We start from the raw sequence: 17,885 nt of genomic DNA, 5'->3' as shown, positions 1-17,885 counted from the left end.
AAAAATCTTTCTTTTAGAGTACTGCTATTCTTAAAAGCCAAATCACTTAATATTGTGTGGGCAAAATGAAGGTTATTGAATTACCAAACCTTGTTTTTCTTTGGTAATCTTCCTAGGTTACAGCAGAAGCCCTCTGTGAAGATGGCCTTATACAACGCTGAAGCAGTAACAATTATGAATGTTAAATGATGCCTGAAACTTTTATGAAAAATTCAAAGGTGGAAGGTTTTTTGGTTTGTTCCTTGTCCCTCACTAAACAATTTAAGTAAAAGGTACTGACGATTTAGAGGGTGAACTTCACATATCAGAAAATTCCTGTTTCCCGATGAAGCTGGACGAAGGAATGAACAGATTATACTGTAGGTTCAAAAGTGACAGCATTTAAGGAAGCTATTTAGGAGAATGGTTTTTGCAATTTAGCCACATTTAATGACACTATCCTTCTGTCAGTTTTCTTTCTTTGTACTCAAAGTATGGCATAAACTAGAAAACATGTTGTCCCTCTTTTCCAGAACAGCAGTGCTTTCTGTATCTTCCTAACTCTGTCCTAAGAAAAGTACTCTTTAAGGCAATCATCTATCCCTCTCCTTTCCAGGCCCAAACACTCATGCACAAATGAACACTAACGAATAAAGAGATGGATTGTTACAGATGACAATGTTTACCAAAGCTTTCCACAAAAGTTTCACTATGAGAAATTTTAAGTCTTGCCTATCGAAATATATTATGTTAAAGCTCTCTGGATCATTAGCATTGTATAATACTAAATTCTGCATGAGCCTAGTTTAAATATTCTAGAGTACCACTGGTTTTAAAACAGCATCTGTAATATAATTTTTCCTTACCACTGATCCAAAATGTAATTCCTAATTTTCAAATAGCGTTCTGGTGTTTTAGCTTGGCGCCCCTCAAAAAACTCAGGAATTGCTTGTTTCTCTTCTTCTTGAATAATATTTCTATCTATTTCTACTTCTTGTTCTGGTGGCTTAAGCTCTTCTTCCTCATGGTGCTCCTCCTCTATTTGGCAGTAGGACTGAAAAAGCATTTCATTGTCACTCAAATCTTTCTGAACTTCACAAGGCTCTGGAGAAGGCAACAGCCTGGTATCATCTACTATTCCATTTCCATCATGCTTATCACAACTTTTTATCAGTTTATTAGATTTCTGATCATTTAATTCAACTGTTTTTTTGTCACTGGTGCTCTGTTTTTCAGTGCAAAATGTAATTCCTGAGCTTGGAAGTGTTTCCACCTCACCATGCTTTAAATTCTGAAGATATTCTTTCGAAGATTTAGAAATGGAATCTTCCTGACTGGCAGAGGTGATAAATTCTCCTCGGCAAGTTTCATGACTTTTACTATTAGGGATGTCTACTAAGAGATCACTGCTAGGATTCTCCTGGGGCGCTTGAGAAGTCATCTCATCTGCCTCATCTGTGATGTCTACTTCTTCGTCATCAGATAACTTTTCGATTTTTACAGCATTCAGGTTGGGATCAGCACGTCCCCTTAAACCTGATGGTGCCCACACTGGTGTGCTTTCATCTTCACTTTGAATCTGAAGATCACTGCTGTTCTTCTGATTTGGTGTTTTCTTCTCTGGACCATCCAATTTTACCTTATTAAAAATGAAGATAAAACCCCATACATAATATTAAAATTTTAATATTTAATCATTGGCAGAAAAAGTAAGATAAATGCATTATTAAACTGAGTAAATGTCTTTGGTATATTGTACCTTTATGGTAATTTTCTTTAAAGTACTTACCACTACATTTTAAAAGGGCAGTTACTATTTTGTTCCTCTATTTCACCATATGAAATTAGGTAGAATACCCTGGCTGGCATAGCTCAGTGGATTGAGCGCGGGCTGCGAACCAAAGCATTGCAGGTTCGATTTCCAGTCAGGACACATTCCTGGGTTGCAGGCCAGGTCCCCAGTGGAGGCCACATGAGAAGCAACCATACATTGATGTTACTCTCTCTCTCTCCCTCCCTTCCCCTCTCTTAAAAAAATAAATAAATAAAATCTTAAAAAAAAAAAGAAATTAAGTAGAATAACATAATACCTATTTCACAGGAACACTCACAACACTGAAGATATGCTTTGAGATTTTTGAAGATAAATATCTGTAAAGTACTTTACGGGTATAAAATACTTCCAACATAAAAACTTTAACATTAAGACTTTAATGCCTGAATTAAAAACTACTTTGTCTTACTAATTTTATTTAAAATATTATTATTAAGGATAGTTATATTCTGCTTACCTTATTTTTAAAGTACTGTCTGGCATAGCTCTTCACTTGTAAAACAGTACGACTTCCAATCAGCTTTGCAATTTTGGTCCACCTTCGGCCAAATTTAGCCTGTATCAAAATGGAAAAGAAATTGCTTCTGTTGAACTTACTTGTTAGTATTCTAAGGAACTGCCACATTAAAAAAATAAAAGCAGACTAAAAGAATAACTCATGTTTATTTTCTAAAGCACACAATGAAGCCTCATATGTGGCTAAGACTCTTAAAAATCAAAGCCCATATTCTTCTTTTGGAATCTGGACTTACGGACACTGACCAAAATGGTTTTGAAATTAGTTTTCTTTCATAGCTAAATAAAGATACATCACTTTTTGTATTCCTAACCATATGTATTCATATTATGATGTTCCAAATCTTAAGATAATTTAAAAAGATATTTGAAAGGGAGGCAGGTTGCACTTTCCATTTATACAATCAACTGAGTTTGTTCTGACACTAATTTAAAAATACCTTTTTACCCAGATTCCATTTGTTACAATATCCATTATGTGTACCACAGCAGATGCTTTAACTACACAGATATCGCAGCGAACTGACAGAAGAGTGAATCACACTGCCCTGGTCAGTGTGGCTCAGTTAGCTGGAGCATCATTCCATAAACCCAAAGGTCGTGTGTTCTATTCCCCACTGGGTCAGGGCACCTGCCTAGGTTACAGGCCCGGTCCCCTGTCTGGGCATGTCTGAGAGACATCTGATTGATTTTTTCCCTCCTCTCTCTAAAATCAATAAGCATGTCCTCGGGTGAGGGTAAATAGAAAGAGTGAATCACAAATGAAGTGACCTGAAACCAACACTCCCCACACACCTCTACTGTTGAAGGCTGTCCACCTGTCAACACTGAAGCTGTGATGAGAAAAAACTAAGAACCTAAGGGAGCTCTGGTGTGTTGTGAAATACAGAAAGGAATAAATATAATTTTAGAGTGAAAAGGGATTTTTAGGTATCCAGTTTATCAGTTGATACATACATAAACCCCCTTTACAACATCTCTAATATAAGATATGCTCTATTTCCCAAAGTTGCTCAACAATTCTAATTTTTTAGAATTCTTACAGCTATGAAAAACAAACAAACAAACACTGCTACAACTCAGGGAAATTGATCTCAGAGCAAATTTACAGGCCAGGCAGTTACAACTTGTTGTAGCAAGTCATCTTTAAAGCTCTGATCCAAACGATAAACCTTCATTTATACAATTACTTCTGGTATTCCTTAGAAAATGTGATATATGGAAAATTTCTTAAAACTGAAAGTCCTTCTGGGAAAGTTATTAGCAAGTATAAATTATTTATGTCTATCTTAACTAACACCTAGTAGAGATCAACTTACTGAAGAATCAGTTATCTTTATTTTGGGAAAAAATCAAATAGGCAACTTGACAGTATGGAACACTTTTGGAGACAGGAAAGATCCTAATGAAGTATGACGAGTAGGAACTATAAAGGCTTGGGCACCATGAAACTTAGGAAGGGGACAATAACAAGAGGAACAAAGAAAACATTCATCAATTTTAAAACAGAGCAAAGGGAAAGCCCTATGCCCAAGAAAGGGAAGAAAAACTCTTCCTTCATTATTTGGTACCACATAATTACTCTCTCTCAAACCTGAGAAAATCAGTCTATAAGCAAATTACATCAAAAGGTCAAAAAGGGTGAAATACAACCAACAGTTCCATGTATGTTTGTGGGAAAACATTCTAAGTTTAAAATATTTGTTTATATATATAAATAGATATCTATACATGTATATAAATAAATACCTGTTTGCTTATACAGGGATAAATATCTCTGGAAGGATACACAAAAAACAGATGAAAATGGTTGCCTCAGGCATACAGAACTAAAGGTTGAGAAACAAGTCAGACTTAACACCATATGACTTTAGGTTCCTTTTGAATTTTGAACCATGCAGATGTAGCTCCTATAACTACTGCCAATGTCAACAATAACAACCAAAAAATTCACAACCTACTTGCATTGGTGTGTATAGATATAGTCTTCAGTAAGGGGCAAAACACCAAAGTTGTCAGCAATCTTAAGTAAATGGCTGGTTAGTTCAAGTTGTATTAGGTAAATGATAATCATGCAACAGACTGAAATACCAATATAAGAACATAACAGCACAGGAGGAAAATCTCAGGAAGACATAAAAGTTTCAAGATAGTTTTGGTATTTATATAATAACATCACGGCCCTGGCTGGTATGACTCAGTGGACTGAGTGCCGGCTTGTGCACCAGAGTTACCCATTTGATTCCCAGTTTAGGGCACATGCCTGGGTTTCTGGTCAGGTCCCTGGCTGGGGGTGCACGAGAGGCAACCACATATCAATGTTTCTTTCTTTCTCTCTTTCTTCCTCCCTTCCCCTCTCTAAAAATAAATTTTTTTAAATCTTAAAAAAAAAAAATCACGGAAAATATAAATGCCATGGTAATGACTAAATATAAAAATACACATTTTATTTCCTATCATCTGTAGAAACATTATTAATATTTCAATTAGCATTTATGGATCCTACATAATTATATAAATATTCTATATATGTAATATATAAATTCAAAATTAATTTAGCATAACATTAGGTAATATGTATCTTAAAAGAAATGATATAACCTATTACCAGTAGTTAAAAAGAATTCTGAATATTTTATTAAGTTTCTTTATGTTAAAGATTATTTTCATAATTAGAAATTGGGGTACATATTTTTCCATTATGTAACTGCCATTTGTAGACATTTATATAGACCTCAGTGAAACATTCACGTAAAAGAAATGTTCTGTCTTCAATTACAGTCACTAAAACATTTAGATTGTATGCACAATGCCAAATATCTGAATACAAATGCACTCAACCAGGACAGTTCCAAATACACATTTGTTTTTTCAAAAGAAAATATCAGATAACTAAATAATTTTGTCTTTTAGTCCAGGTAGTTGGTGTCATGTAAACAGAGACAGCTCAATTTGTGGGTCTTATTAGTATAAAAACTATCCAAAATATTAATCCAAATCTATTTTAATATTTTAGTAACTTAAATGAGTTAAATTCTCTTGTACGACACTACAAATATCATCATTCTAACTACAGAAGAACTATAGATATGATCACTATAATCAAAAAGAAATTTCTGGTCTCTACAAATTAATTTAACCTTATAATTCTATCAGTATTTGCTTCTAGAATTTTTTACTATAAATCAAAAATCATTTTATTTACCAGCCCTTGTTCAAACAGCTGTTTTTCTTCTATTGTCCACTTTACTGAGAAACTGGCTGGTTTTGTAGGAGATTGTACCCTGAGGGGATAAAAGAGAATTGCAAAAAAAAAAAAAATTCTGAAATGGAACATTCCATATTCATGCACCTAAAGATTACAGATAGCCACAAACCAAATTTAACACTTAGTCTAACAATCAGAATAAAGAAAGAAAGAAAGAAAGAAAGAAGAAGAAGGCTGCAGTCTCTACATGAGGGGGAGGATTTACCCTGCCTCATACACTTCTTTAGCTCAGGACGATTAAGAGCCCCAAAAGACATAATCCTTGGGTCTGAGGGAAGAAAACACTAAAAGACATCAAAGGAAGTTGGTGTGAAAACAAATAAATAGGGTTCCTTTTATTGGACACTAAGCAGCAGACGTTAACATAATTCCAAATCCTAAAAGGCATGCAAAAGTTTAAATTGGCTCCATAAACATTATCTCTTTGATTCTTTCATGTAAGTCCATGTGAACATCAAGCCAGAAAAGTAAAAAAAAAAACAAAAAACCATGGCATCACGTTTATTGTTTTGGAAATTGCAGCATCTGAAGAAATCAAGAGTCATGAGGCTCACTAATTTAATTCAAAGGAAACCATTAATCTTTTCATTAACTTCACTTTTTGTTGTTTATTCACCAAAATGTAAAAGCCAAAGTCTGTTCAGTGCTCAAACTCTTTGACAGCTGCAAATCTGTAACCCTTACCCTTTAAGGGACCATAAATATTCAAGTTTATAAACACTAAATAAAAGTTAATACTGGGATGGCCAAAATGTCCATTATGTCTTTTCCATACAATGGAAGTGCCCAATTGTCTTTACCTTCATTTGAAACAATTTTGTTAAATTGTCTTGTGGCAGCTTTCATATCAGCATGCATTTAAAACAAAACAAAAAAATCATCAAAATTGGTGGATTTTTTGTGCAGCCATTTAAATTTTGAAGTGGAAGAAAACAGGCAACATTTTCAGTATGTTATGTTTTAGCATTTCAAGGAAGATAAAAATACAACTGAAACATAAAAAACGATTTGTGCAGTGTATGGAGAAAGTATCAAAGTGGTTTGCAAGTATCTTGGTACTATTGACATCTTGACCAAATAATTCTTTGCTGTGGGGCTATCTTATGCATTGGAAGATGTTTAGCAGCACCCCTGGCCTCTACCTACTACAAGCCAATAACAGGAGATAGCTGACATACTCAAAATATCCAAATCAATCAAATTATTGGTAAAAATGAAAAATGTGTCTTTTATTTTATAGCAAAAATGTAACAGACTTTTAGGCCAATCTGTTAGTTTCTTTAATTTTTTGAAAGCTACAAATTCAAATAAATTTTAGTTTGGCGTGATTGAAAATTAACTGCCAGGGCAATAGAAATCAAATTAATTCCTTATATATTACATAGCAGATTTTAAAAGTTTCCCCGCAAATCCCTAGGACACTATCTTTTCCATAATTTGATGGAACCAAAAGAAAATTCTGGCAAATAACATTATAAAATTACCTTGGGGCATTTCAATATGTCTACAAGGAATTTTGATTTTTTATTTTTGTATAACTCAAGATCAAGAGGGCTTTTTCACAGGCCAACTATAATTTTTAATTTCCCCACAACTTATAATAAAAAGATTTTAAAGTATAAAATGTAGTACATACATGGTTTTTGCTGTTTTCTGCGGACTGCACCACATGAAAAAAGAAATAAGAAGTATGTGAAGTTTTTAAAAATATTATTTAGACTTTTAAAAGTATGATATATTGACTTTTACCTCTTTGTGTATTTTTTATCATCTTCCTTTTGATCAAACCAGAATTTTTCTGGAGGTGATTTTTTAGATAAATAATACCTGTGTAATTATTAAGGAAACTTTTAAAACAATAATAAAGTCAAAACTTTTATGTGACATATAAAGTAGGCACTCATATATTCATGAAAGTCACACTTGAATCCTAGCTAAACCAACTCCTCTCAAAGCTCTTTTCAGGTCTGTACAGATTTTGATAAAATTATTTATACCTCATAGGGTTGTTACATGGATTAAATATTATATGTAAAATCTTAAAACATGGTGCCTGCATAAAGTGTGTGCTACATAGAGGCTAGTTTCTCTTACCTTCCCTTTTACAAGTGGCTAAGAGAAGAAACATCCTCAATGTTCTACTTAGTTCTTTTTTCCTAAAACACAGGGTGAATGTAATATATGAATTTAATTGGTTGTCCAGGGTAATTTAGGACAACTAATTGTTTTCATATTTCTCAAGGTAAGAGAAGAATTCAGGGTTACTCTCTACCTTAATAAAAATAACAAACAGGTCAAATCTACCAGAAAGCCTTCTCCAACTTCTTAACACTGGCCTCTGCAATACTTTTAATCAGAAATATTCTTCACTAACAATTATTAACTGTATATCGTGTTATGTCAGGCACTACACGAGGTTCTAGGTACTGAAGACGAAGCAACAAGAAAATATTATCTGTGTCCTCTAAGAGCGGACATTGCTTTTACTCTCATTATGTTTTTCCCAAATTTGGAAGTGAACCAGTGACTACTTAAGTATTCACTAATCTAGAATTATCTTATTCAATACATTAGCCCACAGCCGCATGTATAACTACTTAATATTTAAAATGTGGCTAGCACCAACTGAGATGTACTGTAAGTATAAAATACACACTGAATTTCAAAGAGTATGAAACAAAGAATGTAAAAGATCTCAATTATGTTTTTATGTTGATTAAATGTTTAAATAACATTTTCAATATACTGGGTTAAATAAAGTATATCATTAAAATTAATTTCATCTGTTTTAAACGAGGCTATTAAATATTTAAATATGCTACTCACACTATTTTTCCATTAAAAGCAATGATACAGGCTATAATGTGTGAGGAGGGCTGGAGGGTAAGAAAGCCTAAAGAGGGTTAACCTATGATGATTAAAGGTACAGAGACACTCTGAAATCAACATAGCAATAATTGGGAATAAAAGGAATAGAAAAATTGTGGCTTAAAAGGAGGTAGAAATCCATGAAATATAGATGAAAGAATTAAAACTAAAATGCTACTCACTAGACTATTATTAATAATCTTTATAAATCAAAAAATCAGAAATAATTTTGTTTAAATCCTCTCAGTCTACATATAAGAAAACTGAGTCCCGAAAGAGTTAAGATGCCAACAACATACACACGTGAAAGAAATGTGGACAAGAAGCTAGTGGCTGAACCATGGATAAGAAGCCACAACTGCTCGGAGGAAAAACATCTTTATCCTCTTGTATTTGTTCTGTGTTTTTTCCTTAGATTCCTCTCACATAACACCTGTTAAGTTGGTAGAGTAAAAAGTGAGAAATTTTACATATTCTAGTTCTGTGTCCTTGAACAAATCAGCATCTCTGAATTTCAATTTATATAACTGAAAATGGAGAACTGGACTACATGACCTTGGACTAAAGATCTAGCTAACTTAAAACATTCTTTAATTTCAAATCAATATTCAGACAGTATAAAGAGTTGGCTGACAACAGAAACTAAAAAATATTAAGTCATATTTCAGACTTAGCAATGAAACAGAACCAGAATAATAAAATGCAGCTTTTTGCATAGGTAGGTAACATATTATATAGCAGTATGGGGCCAAAAATAATCCATCTAGTAATTATCAGTGGTCTCATTTGTAAGTTTTGCATTTAGAGGCTTTTAACCCTGAAATCTTTTCTTTCCTCATAATCATTAAAGGATACTCTTCTTCCAACAACATCTTCTCAATGACAGCTCTGTTCTCTTCACTGATGGTGTTATCCAGAGTCCAAGGCTATTACAAAAGAGAATATATTTTTCTTTTTATTTACTACTTCTTAAAATTATGTTCTATATTTTGCTAAATGAAAATACATGATATGATTACCAATAGGAACAGCTATCATTTCCAGAGCATGACGACGTACCTTTGATTGCCACTATAGCTCTACGAGACAGGCACTATTACACCCACAGCACTGCCAGCATTTCAAGTGGGAGAGCAGAAACTTGACACACAAGTCTGTTAGATCCCAAGGCTCAAGCTCCTATCTATGATAAAGTAGTAATGGCTATCATGTATGAAACACTGATAGTGATCACCCTTTTCCTAGATACTTCACCTATTTCTGAAACTCACAATTCTTTTTTCCTTCCTTGAATGATGGATCATACTCATTTTCAACTCCCAAAACTTAAAAATTTTCAGTTCAGGTCTGTTCTCCAAGGCTCTATCTAGACTGTTACTTCCAACTGCCCCCTCAAAATTTCCACTTAGGTATCTAGTAGGCTTCTTGAATTTAACATTTAAAATATGACTCACCATCCATACCTTCCTTCACCTGCTTCTTCCCCAGCCTTCCCAGTTTTGTAAATGGCACTATGTGTCACCAAGTTATTTTAGCTAGAAACCCAAGATTCATCCTGGATTCCTTCCTTTTCTCTCAGTCCCATATCCAATCTACCAAGCAGCTCTACATTCAAAATAGATTTTGTTCTAAAAAATTTATTTATTATTTATTAGAGAGGGGAAGGTAGAGACAAAGACAGGGAGAGAAACATCGATAGGTTGCCTCTCGTAAGCACCCCAACCAGGGATGGAACCACAACCAAGACATGTGCCCTGACTGGGAATTCAACCTGTGACCTTCTGGTTTGTGAGACGATGCCCAACCAGTTAAGGCACACAGGTCAGGGCTCAAAATGTAATTTAATTAAATTTGTCCATTTCTATCTCTTCTGCCACAACCTCAGGCCAAGCTACCACCAAATCTTGCTTAGATTACTCAAATGTTTCCTAACTGGTACCTTGACTCCACTCTTGCTTCCTGCAAATATGATGGGATGGAGCTCTCATCTGCCTCTTCAACCTTGTCATAGCTGTCATCCCCCCTTATCAGATTTTAGACACTGGCTTCCAACCAGAGTCTTTGTGCTGCTATTCCTTCTGCCTAAAATGCTTTTCCTCAACTCTTCACTTATCTACTCCTCTCTTTCCATTACTTTTCAACTTAAATGTCACCTCCTCAGTTTCCTTCACTGACAGCTTTATCTAAAGTACGTTCCTCATCCTGTTACTCCCAGTCAGCATCTAATGTCCTTTATGATTTATATAGTCTGTCTACTTGTTTATCAGCTGACTCTCCTTTAGACCACAAGCTCCTTGAGAACAAAACCATGTCTTGATTATAGCGTAACCCCCAAATCTACTTTAGTATCTGACACATACTAAGTACTCAATAAGTAACTGCTAAATGAGGACATGATCCCTGCAATGTTCCCCACAGTTCAGATGATAAAACTGAGGTTCCCAAATCTGGTAAGTGATAGAGCAAGGATCTGAATCTAAATCCAGCAGGATCCAGAGTTGTTTTTCAACAGGACATTTTTCAAAATCAAAAGGAATAAGTTTTTGCTTTTTTTACAGTAAGAAAAATGTTTTAATACAATTACCTCTGTGAGTGCTGAGAACTAGCACCAAATTGGAAAAAAAAAAAAAGGTACTCTGGATAATAAGTAATAGTTTAATATACTTGGTATTTTCATAAAATACTTACAATTAGACTATTCTCAGTTCTCCATGATGAATCGAGATAGTGATCTTGTAAAACAGATGCTGTATTCTCATTGCTTCTATAATAATTAAGAAAACAGGTATAAAAGTGATATTATACCAGTTAATATACACAATATTATACCAGTTAATATATACAATCTACACAGCAGTGACTGGCAGGTTGAGATTTAACCAAATATTTAGTTCCCTCCTCCCCTTAACAAACAGATTTAACGTTGCAGAAATGCCTGCTCTACCTCTTTGGTCTGTAACTATATAGTAGCTATATATTTTAATTGCTAAACATCAACTGTGTTCACTTCTTTTGTTTCCTAAGAATAAACAACTTCGTGAGGAAAAAAATACCCCAAAGCAGCAACCACACATGCTCTATGGCCATGAATCAACACTTCAGATTTCTTTTAAGGAATATCCATGTGTATGTAGACATTTAACTTAACAATTAATTCTTTTAGCTCTATCTAAAGCATAAAAGCTACCATTAATAAATAGCACCACCCTTACAATGGAAAAGAAAACAAACAAACCCAAGAGTAGAAGAACCAAAATATAACGTACTTGAGGAAGGGTGGTACAATGAAGATACAAGAAAGTGTGATGTTTTAATAACAACTCATAATTTAACAAATTAATTTGGGGCTTATTGGGGCTCTTTTCTATGTCCATAGGGAATTAAACTATGCTAATTCACTCCTTTCATTAAACTAGTAAGAACTCCCTAAAGTCACATGTTCACTTCATATGCAAAAAGGCTGAATAGCTAAATACTTAAGTTTTGAGAGGCCCAATCTATGATATAATTTAGTATTTGCTTTTGTATGTCCTGAAGTTATATCATTTCCTAGTTAAATTATTGACTTTTCCCAGACCTAGTGTAGTGCTAAGAATTTGTACCTACTAAACTGAAAAAAATCTATCTACCCATTTATATTTTTGAATCTTCACTTAGTCCCACAGTGGTTATAATGAATTGTGGGGCTAACAGACTATCTACAATAAAATAAAAGCAATAATGTCTCTCAACTATTGATGGCAAAAAGGTTTAACTCAAGTGTCCACTCTGATTTGGCAGGATCTACCAAATCATGTGAAATGTGAAATAAAGTGTTCTGAGACTTGTATCAGTAGAAAGAAACCTTTACTTAACTACCTAGGTCTGCCCAGAGTGCAGGAGGTGAGACTGGTATCACTTCAAGCTTCCTTTAGAAATCTTCTTACATAGTATCCCTCAATAGGGATTAGCCACATCCACAACTCTGGTGTATATATATCTGGACACCTACCTGAATCTCCACAGGTACCACATATCAACATGTGTAAAACTGAGTTCACCTTTCCTCTCAAATATGCTACTCTCCCATCGTTACCTATCTCAGTCTTTGGCATCTCCATTCCTCTGGAGCAGGGGTATCAAACTCATTTTCACCGGGGGCCACACCAGCCTCATGGCTGGTTGCCTTCAAAGGGACGAATGTAATTTCAACTCCTTAACAGTTAAGGAGAAGTTACATTCATACAGTCCTAAAATTATTTCAGCCCTTTGAAGGCAACCACAAGGCTGATGTGGCCCCAGGTGAAAATGAGTTTGACAGCAGTGCCCTAGAGGGCCAAGCTGGAAACCTGTGCCTGCCTTTATTTTCTCACAATGTATTAATACATTCAATTTGTTGCCAATTCTTTTGCGTTTCCCTTTTCCAAATCCAGTTCTTCTTACACTACATCCACACTGACCTTTGAGGTCCTGCAGTGTAAGGCCTTATAATTTTCCCTGGTTAACTGCAAAGGATACAGTTGACAAGTCATCCACCTTCTACCTTTATCTTTTCCACTTATCTCCATCTGACGTATAGAGGTTTATTGTCTACCTCATCTAATAAGAATGTTAGTTGTATGACAGCAAGGACTTAGTTTTGGTAACTGATCTACCCAGAGCTTTGCATATAAAAGGTGCTCAACAAGTATTTCTTGAATGAATGAATGAATGAATGAATGAATGAATGAATGAATGAGGTAGGCGAGGTATGGGTCACACAGGTCTCTAGAAGTTAAGGAATGCAGAAAACTTTATCACAAAGCCAATTGGGGTTTGAAGAAAATAACGTGATCTGATCTGGATGTAAGAAAGAATGCTCTAACTTCAGGGAAGAGTAGAAGAAGCCAAAGAGACAAGGAGCAGCTAAGAGGGAGTGATGGCATAAATGCCAGAAAAAGATGACAGTTACTCAGATGTAGGGAACAAGCAGTGTAAGTAGGAAGAAGTAAAGGCATTTAAGAGGATACTTAGAATCAACAGACCCTTCGTAACTAAATGAAGGAATGGAAGGAGTGGAAGGAGAGAAGTAAGGAAAAGGGTGCATGCGGGTCTGTTCCTTGGGTGCCATTTATTGGACTAGGGAACCCAGAGAGGCAGGTTTGGTGGGAGAAGTTTATAAGGTGAGATTGAGGTCCATGTGGAACATCCAAGGGCAAACAGATTCAGAAAGCTGGATGAATGGATCTGAAGCTCAGGAGAGATTTGGGTTGGCAGCAGATTTGGGAAACATCAACATGTACGTATTAGGTTAACTTATGAAACTACAAAAGTGGTCAAATATTGACAAAATTTCCTATTGTCCAACCCAACAGATAGAAATTTAAGTCTTGAGTTACAATATCACCAGAGACTATGTATTACTGAATAGTAGTCTTATGACAAAACGCCTGGGAACATTATGATTTAAAGGACAAGTGAAAATGTGAAGGATGAGAAGAAATGGGGACAGAGAAGTAGAGGGGAAATCAAAAAGTTTCAATGCCATCTTCCAGCTCTGGTACTGAGACTTAGTAAGTACAAATGCTCCTTGACTTATGATGGAGTTTTACTGATGCTGCAGTGGAGCCAGTTTCCCTGAGGTGGTCAAACCATTTAAAAGGAAGTTTAGTGTAACCTGCAAGACACAATTGTTCCAGTAGCAGTTCATTTAAAATTAGCATAATACTAAAAGCAGATAAAATAATTAACTCAGTGTACTCTCGGATTTTAGGTTATATGATAAACTTTTAATTCATGTTCTAATACTATTGAGTCTAGTAAATCTTCCATGTTAAAAGGATTTTCGTCCTTTTCTAAACAGACACTGGTATGTCCTGATAAAGTCAACAGAGCTGAAAATCTCCTAAGTCAAAAAAAATGCACTGAATACACCTAACAAACACCACAGCTTAGCCTTAAATGTGCTCAGAACACAATATCCAAAATCACTAACAAGACAGTTCACTGTGGAGCATCTGTTGTTTACCCTTGTGATCCAGTGCCTGACTAGGATCTGTGGCTTGCCACCAATGCCCAGAATCTTAAGAGAGTATCATACCTGCATATCACTAGCCTGGGAAAAGGTCAGAATTCAAAATTCAAGGTATGATTTCTACTGAATGTGTATTGTTTATGCACCACTGTAAAGCTGAAAATCATGTCGGGGGTACTATTCCCCAGAAGATAATGTTACTGATACTCCTCGGAGTTGGTAAGGCAATGACTCTGACCAGCAAGAACCTGTTATCTTCCCTGCATAAAACTAAGATGCTAATAGCTGCCATTGGTACCTAAGGCTCACACAGAGCAAAAAGAGAAAGGAAAGAAAAAGAGAAAAGGGAGAAAAATTACATACAATCAGAAAAATAATGAAGAACCTACGGAAAAGAGTTAGAGCCAATGTTCTCAGATGATCTTTAGTGTTGCATGCAAAAGTGCTTAGTCAAGATTAACTTGACCTACACAAATGGGAACAATGATTGTTATTTAGGCTCTCTACTCATTTTGTATAGCTTTGGACTGCTTTGCTTAAGGATTTTTGGGAAAAATGACCATATATGAATTTAATTACTCCATTCGCTTTTTTTTCACTGGTTTTTAGAGGGACAGGGAGACTGAAAAACATTGATGTGAGAGAGAAGCACCTGGATGCCTCCCCTGACCCTTACCCAAGATGGGAATTGGGGATCAAACCTGCAACCCAAGCACTGTATTTTGCTATGTGTAACATGCACATTTTTGCCCAAATTTTTGAGGGGAAAAATAAGGATGTGCATTATACATGGGTAGTACTAATTCCATATCTGTATGTGTTTTTAATTATTTTATTTATGCTTATGCATTAAAAGTATAACTCCAGAAAGCAATAACAATAACTACATGGAAAATAATACCCTGGAATACAATCATCGTTTTATATAAATAAAAAATTGAATTTAAAATTAAAACAAAAGATTTTTTTCCCTGAAAGTTTGGGCCAAAAACGTGGGTGCACATTATACATGGCAAAATACAGTATGTCCCTCAACCAGGAATCGAACCTGCAACCGTTAGCTACAGGATGAGGCTCCAACCAGCTGAGCCATACTGAGGTCGAGGACAATTACTCCACCCATTTTTACAATGCTTTAGAGTTCATGAGTGCTTTAAGCCATCTTTGTCCCCCATGGAGAGGGTTAGTATTCTTTTTCACCATTTCCAGAGGCCCTAATGTTAGGTTGGACCATAGGAAATTGCCGCTTTATAGGGCAAAAATGGTCTAAGGTTGGAAATTTCACATGGTTCAACCTACTCAAGTTCTACTGAAGTTTTTCCAGTTACAAGTAACATTACTGGCTGAGATGGAACCAAAGTCTTTTGATTCCTCATCAGTCTAGGTCTCGTCCATGACTAAAAGAAGATTCTGGAACCACATTTTAAAAATGGTACCTATCAATTTCTTACTGGGAAGGCAAGGAGTCAAAGAGCTAAATCTCTCAAGCTGGAAGGTGCTGTTTAAAAACCACATTGGCCAGTTACGGTTGACTCCGCACCTGAGAGTAACGGGATGATAAAGAACACATTTACAGAACGCTTTCCACATACAAAAATGCATCCCTAATTATTTCACCTGTTCTTCACAATAACCGTATGAGGTACATATCATGATTGTCAGTTTACACATGAGCTGTCAGAGGCTGAGACAAGTTAAAGGTCTGACCCAAGGTCACACTGCTAGTAACCCGCAGGGCCAGCCAATGCAGAAGCCAGAGCTGTCCAACCAAAGTCCTACCCTGATCATTCAAGTCAAGCTGCCTCTCAGGAAGTTTTTCACAACTATCCCTTTGTGGAGGAGGAAACCTTTGGCCAATAGGAATGAAACGACAAGCCCAAAGTCTCAAGGCTTGCAATGGAATAAGATGCCCCGGTCCCGTCCAGGGGCCTCCTTGGTGGTAGTTACTACGAGGGGTGGATTTTGAAGTGGAGGTAATGGAAGGAAGCTATTTGTTGGGGAGAGTGTAGTTGCTAGGCTAAGTCGGGGCCCTCACGACATCCCGATGAAAGGGCGTTCCGACCTTAGCCTTGGGTACCCCGCTGCTGGGCTCAGGAATAGCGGGCTGGCGGGATGGGCGCGGCCCCTCTCCCGCAGCCAGGATCCCGTGAGCCACCGGAGGTTCTTCCGCTTCCCTGTCCGTTGACACGCCCGCGGCCCTCCTAGGTTACTCCCCGCGCACACGTCCTCCTCCGCGCCACGGTCTCGGTGCCTCACCCGGGCTGTGCCGCCGCAGCCACCACGTCCCCTTCGATATCCACATCCGCCTCCTCAGCCGCCATGATGGGACGTGACCCTTTGCGTTCTCCCGAGAGTTCCCGCGAGAGGTGGAAAGCCAGGGGGCGGGAGTGTGCATCAAGGGCGGAGTTGAAGCCTAGTCCGGTTCTTCCGGTTCTCGAGCTTCCAGACCGGAGGTGTCTGCAGGCCCTGTGGCCGAGTCCTTTGACTTTTGTTGCAGTCTAAAGACGTTGGGAAGTTGTCCAGGCTTGAGCTTTGAAGAGATTGTGCTCGTGGATAAATACTTTGGCCCTTCAAGCCTGTCATTTGTAAAATGAAAATATTAGTAAATAGCTTTCTGGAGTGTGCTCTCAACTGTGAAGGTGGCTACAGTTAGGGGCCCTAACCTGCTGGATTTTTTCCTTTCCTTTTTTTCCCCTTGCCTTTCCTTTTTTTCCTCCTTCCTCCGAACAACTATTTTTAAATTCAAAAAATATTTAAGAATGCAACTTAAGATTCCATATTTTATTTTCTAGAGATCTTACAATTAGTTAAAAAGTCACTCTCATGACCGTTATCTTCACAATAACCCAGTGAGGTAGGCTGGACTGGTGTCATCAGTTATATTTCTTCGATGGGAAAGTGAGACTCCGAAAGCTGAAATGACTGTCTAAGGATACACAGCAAGTCCAAAAAAAAAAAAATCTTAAACCAGAATCCAGGTGTTTTTGACACTATGGAGTGCTCACCTTCTACAAAATATGTGTTAGGAACTGTGAAAAATAAACACCATTTCTCTCAAAGAATTTATGTCCTCCCAAGAAATTAGATACTGACCTTATTCTGTATTCTTCTACCTTAGCATCCCTCACTCACATTATTGTAACTGTTCACTTGCCTGCCTCCAGCACAAGACTGAATTCTCTTTAAGGACAAAGGCTGAATCTGCTAGTCTTTAAACTACTAACATGCTACTGAATCTACTAGTCTTTATACTACTAACATTTCAGCATGGTGTCTGACACATAGTAGGTGCTCAATAAATATTAAACATGAATGATTCAATTAATTAATGGAATGAATGAATATACTTCCCATACTCAATTTTTCCATCTCACTATTGTTCGTGCTCAGGGCATAAGATTAACTGTACTATGAATGTGATGGCAGAA

The 17,885-nt window shown here is 36.4% G+C and overlaps 1 protein-coding gene across 3 annotated transcripts in view; it reads right to left on the bottom strand.

Annotated features, from left to right (window-relative positions):
• MYSM1 (Myb like, SWIRM and MPN domains 1) overlaps positions 1–16,812 on the bottom strand; it is a 36,471-nt gene extending 19,659 nt beyond the window's left edge. For 2 of the 3 annotated variants that reach the window (XM_045857049.1, XM_045857058.1), the window contains exons 1-8: positions 16,714–16,791; positions 11,154–11,229; positions 9,321–9,391; positions 7,347–7,424; positions 7,234–7,257; positions 5,535–5,613; positions 2,271–2,369; positions 846–1,618 (exon numbers count right to left, since the gene is read on the bottom strand). In XM_045857049.1, the coding sequence (XP_045713005.1) occupies positions 846–1,618; positions 2,271–2,369; positions 5,535–5,613; positions 7,234–7,257; positions 7,347–7,424; positions 9,321–9,391; positions 11,154–11,229; positions 16,714–16,778 (1,265 nt within the window). In that variant the 5' untranslated portion in view covers positions 16,779–16,791. Of the gene's footprint in view, positions 1–845; positions 1,619–2,270; positions 2,370–5,534; positions 5,614–7,233; positions 7,258–7,346; positions 7,425–9,320; positions 9,392–11,153; positions 11,230–16,713 lie in introns of all 3 variants that reach the window. The other variant, XM_045857068.1, reaches the window with a different exon arrangement.
• Positions 16,813–17,885: the final 1,073 nt, after the last annotated feature.

Source organism: Phyllostomus hastatus, unplaced genomic scaffold (assembly GCF_019186645.2).
Source record: "Phyllostomus hastatus isolate PE091 unplaced genomic scaffold, TTU_PhHast_1.1 phas_contig_147, whole genome shotgun sequence".
NCBI lineage: Eukaryota > Metazoa > Chordata > Mammalia > Chiroptera > Phyllostomidae > Phyllostomus > Phyllostomus hastatus.
Note: the sequence above shows the minus strand (reverse complement) of the source record. Positions and strands in the feature narration are given on the sequence as shown.